This window comes from Neodiprion virginianus, chromosome 4 (assembly GCF_021901495.1).
Source record: "Neodiprion virginianus isolate iyNeoVirg1 chromosome 4, iyNeoVirg1.1, whole genome shotgun sequence".
In the NCBI taxonomy this organism is placed as follows: Eukaryota; Metazoa; Arthropoda; class Insecta; order Hymenoptera; family Diprionidae; genus Neodiprion; species Neodiprion virginianus.
In genome coordinates, this window is record NC_060880.1 from 25,462,671 (window position 1) to 25,466,630 (window position 3,960).

Consider the following 3,960-nt stretch of genomic DNA (forward strand, 5'->3'; position numbering starts at 1 on the left):
AAGAGTATTCGCGGTATGAGTTTACAACTGGCTCTCGCAAGCTGACCGAGTCGAGGCATCGATGACGGGCCAGTACGGACTCGCCTGACGGATTCCTTGCCCCCGGCTAACGTGTTTCGATGTTCCATTTACTGTTCCAGGTCCTCGCGGGGCCGTTGGAGGCTGCAGCACCCCCGGCAGTAGAGTGGATCCCTGGTGGAGCCCTGGTCCCTTCTTTCCCCCAGGCCCCGCCCGCGTCGACGAGGGGCCCAGGTCGACGTCGTCAGCGGCCTCGATCGGCAACTACGGGAGTCCAGCGGCGACGACGACCCCGAGTTCGCCGACACCCAGCCCGTACTCGTCGTCGGGCTCGACGGCGTGCAGTCACCACCCGGGGATAGTGGTTTCGAGCTGCGGCACCACGCGGAGCGTGCAGATATCGGCCCTCGACGTCGGGCCGAGCTGCCTGCGGCAGCATCAACAGCACCAGCAGCAGCACCAGCAACAGCCACAGCCACAGCCACAGCAACAGCAGCACGCGAACTTGGAGCAGCGGGAGGCAAATGCAGGATCGGTAGTCTCCTCGGGCTACCAACACGTCTCCTCAGGGCAGAGCAACGTGCTGTCGGCCCTCCTCGCCACGGCGTCAACGGCGTCGGACAGCGTGCAGCAGCACCAGCAAACGGCGTCGCCGCCGCCGCCGCGAGACGGGATATCGGTGACCCAAAGCAACATCCTCTGCTCGCTCCTGGCGTCGACCGGGGTCCAGGACTTCCCGGGGAGCAGCGTCGCCGAGGCGACCTCCCCCGACTCGCTGCACGGTATCCTGTCCTCCCTCAACGTCAGGATAAAGTCCGAGGAGGCCCCAGACTCAGCGCCAGGCCCCCGCGGCTCCGCCGACGGGCCCTGCAGCTCGGTCCGCGACTTCAACACCTCGCTCTTGAGCACGCTGCTCTCGACCTCCCGCGTCTCGACCTCCTCGACGAACGCCGAAGCCGTCGCCACCCCGAACTCCGTAAAGTCCGAGTACAATCAGGGCCTCTCGAACGAGCGGACCAACTGCTCGTCCGGGGTCAAGGTCGAGTATTGCTGCGACGTCTTGGACGACCCCGACGAAAACCTCGCCGCCACCTCGCCCTACAACGTCATATCGACCTCCCAGAACCGCCACTCGAACAGACCGAGGTCCGGACTGCAGCCGGGCGCTCTGTCCAAGGAAGACCTGCGCCGGATACTCCAGTCCACGACGACGCGCTGCGACGATTCGCCGCCGTCGGCTTCCGATCTCATCGTCGGCATGAAGTACGAGACCCAGCAGGGCGGGCCTCAGGGGGCCCCGCCGCACCTTATGGGCCCGAACTCGGGAGTCGAGCAGTCGCACCACGCGGTACAGGGGAACAACATAGTGGTGGGTGGCTCGCCGGCGGAGGTCGTCGGCGTCGACAGCATCCTCCTTTCGCCGTGGGGCGAGACGGGCACGGACTTCCTCGACTCGGCGGACGTGAAGCAAACGGCGGCCGGTTTCCAGGATGCTCTGGACAGCTACTTCCTCGGCAACTCGGTCGGAGTCCCTTCCCAGTCACTGGCCGAGCTGAGGCCGCTACCGCCGTTCACCGGGTACACCGGGCACCTCAGCATAAACGGCATCCCGGGTCGGCACTTTCACGCGATAGCGAGTCAGCGGCCCGAGGGGATCCCGTCCTCGTCGCCGACCCCCTCGTCGAATCAGGAGTTCTACGACACGCAGGTCGTCTCCTCGAGCACTCCGTGTCCCCAGGGCAGCCAGAAGCAGGTGCCGCAGTCGACGCAACAAGAGGACTACGACATCGAGGACATCGCGGCCATCATCAGCTCGGCGATAGCCGATACCACCGTACCTGGGGGCGGAAACGGACCCGGATCCGAGAACGATCCGAACGCCTCGCGGGACGAACAGTGGTTCGAACTGCAGGACTGGATGTCCGTCGAGTGCTCGCCGAAGACCCAACAGCAGCAACAGCAACAGCAGCAGCAGCAGCAGCAGCAGCAGCAGCAACAGCAGCAGCAGCAACAACAGCAACAGCAGCAGCAACATCAGCAACAGCAACAGCAGAACAACAATTCGTCGCCGAGTCCCTTCTCTCAGATGTACGGTAACGCGAACGCGGGAAACGCCAACGCCAACTCGAGTCAGGGTCAGCAACACGCGGCGTCGACCATGAACAACCTGCTCCAGAACGGCACGCCGCTTCTTTACGCCCGACTGCAGGCGCCCAACAACAGCATCCAGAACGCCTCCTGCGGGGAGACACCCTCCTCGACGAGTCCCTATCCTCCGGTCAGTCCGCCGGGACGCGTTTCGACCTCCTGCAGTCCCGACCATCCCCTTCATCCGTCCTTCACCACCCCGGCGATGTCCAGAAAGCGGAGTAGACAACCAACGGGGGGACAGAACGCTTCGAAAAAGAACCCCTCGACCACCACGGGACTGCCTTACGGTACCGAGTCGGGACTGATAGGCGGCAAGGAGAAGCCCGTTCACAGGTGCTCGATATGCAACAGGGGATTCCTCAACAAGAGCAACATAAAGGTGCACCTGAGAACGCATACCGGGGAGAAACCGTTCAGGTGCGAAGTATGCGGCAAGGCGTTCAGGCAGAAGGCACACCTGATAAAGCACCAGCAGATACACAAGAGGATCGGACGGGATTAGGAAAATGGAAAGCGATGGCGATAGTGGATCACACAGTGGAATGACAGAGATACGACTGACTGACTGACTGGCTGGCTGTCTGGCTGGCATTAAAAGCTCGAGCGGTGTTCGACCAAGGCGGAAGGACGCTTCGTGCCTCGACGAAGACGTCGCCTCGTTTCTTACAGCGTTGATCAGCGTCAGTGGCGGCATGCGTCGACGTTTGCTTACATCTGAGGGAACATTTACCAGTAGAAATTGCGACGCAACGGTAACAACGAGTGCGGTACGAAGTCGGTCGCGAACGATCCGTCGACGCGTGATACGCTATCTGCGATCCCTCGAGTAATGGAGTCCCGAAGGAGAAGGGTCGAGAAAGAATCGGCGCGTTTGCCGTTTTGTCTCATCGTGTACCTACGACTAGCCCGAGATGTGTGGGGAGGGGGGGGGGGGGGGGGGGGGTGAGGGGGGGAATACGAGAAATATATTTGAGATCTGTATGATCGTGCGGACGACGTGAAAGTCAATTATCGTATGTGTAGCAAAAATTTATGATCGCTGATCCGACGGATCGCCGGTGGGTAAGTGAGATCTATGAACACAGAGCTGAGCATATCGCACCGTTATCTCTTATAAATCTACACACACACACGCGCACACAGCCTCTTGACAAGGTATGAAGCCTTGTGGCTAGATTTCCGGTCGGCATAAGCAGTGAACGATGATAAAAAAGGGGCGGGGGGGGGGGGGGGGGGGGGGGGGGATGAAAAAAAGCAATGGAGTAAAAAATATCATGCAGTCCGTGATAATGTAATGCAAGAATAGCACAATAGTTCACCATGTAATATGTATCGTGCCGAAACAATTTATATTTATTATACACACGTGATCTGGTTAAATGTTATATAGTGATATACGTATATACATACATATATACAAATACATATATATATGTATATATGTATATATATATATGTATGTATTATTTTTGTGCAGAGAATTACTGCTTCATGTAAATAAAATCGATTATCGTCGATATACGTATACGTAGATATGTATATGCGTGAGTGTACATAGTATTCACCTACGCGTATAGGTACACTACATAGATAGACACTTACATATATATATATATATATATATATATACACATACACAATGACATGTATATATGCATACAAATGCGAATATTTAACATTATTTTATCCTGTATTATGTTCTATTAATCACTCCGTTATTTATATTCCTTTTATATTATACTATACCCTCTACTGTCTAATACTGTACGTCTATAAATGCCGTATTCTCTC

At 56.9% G+C, this 3,960-nt stretch overlaps 1 protein-coding gene across 1 annotated transcript; it reads left to right on the forward strand.

The window, feature by feature from the left end:
• Positions 1 to 542: 542 nt before the first annotated feature.
• On the forward strand, positions 543 to 3,400 carry LOC124302863 (ichor). Its single transcript, XM_046759433.1, has 2 exons — positions 543 to 553; positions 643 to 3,400. The coding sequence occupies exons 1-2, from the start codon at positions 543 to 545 to the stop codon at positions 2,669 to 2,671; spliced, it is 2,040 nt and encodes a 679-aa protein (XP_046615389.1). The 3' UTR covers positions 2,672 to 3,400.
• The last annotated feature ends 560 nt before the right edge of the window (positions 3,401 to 3,960 follow it).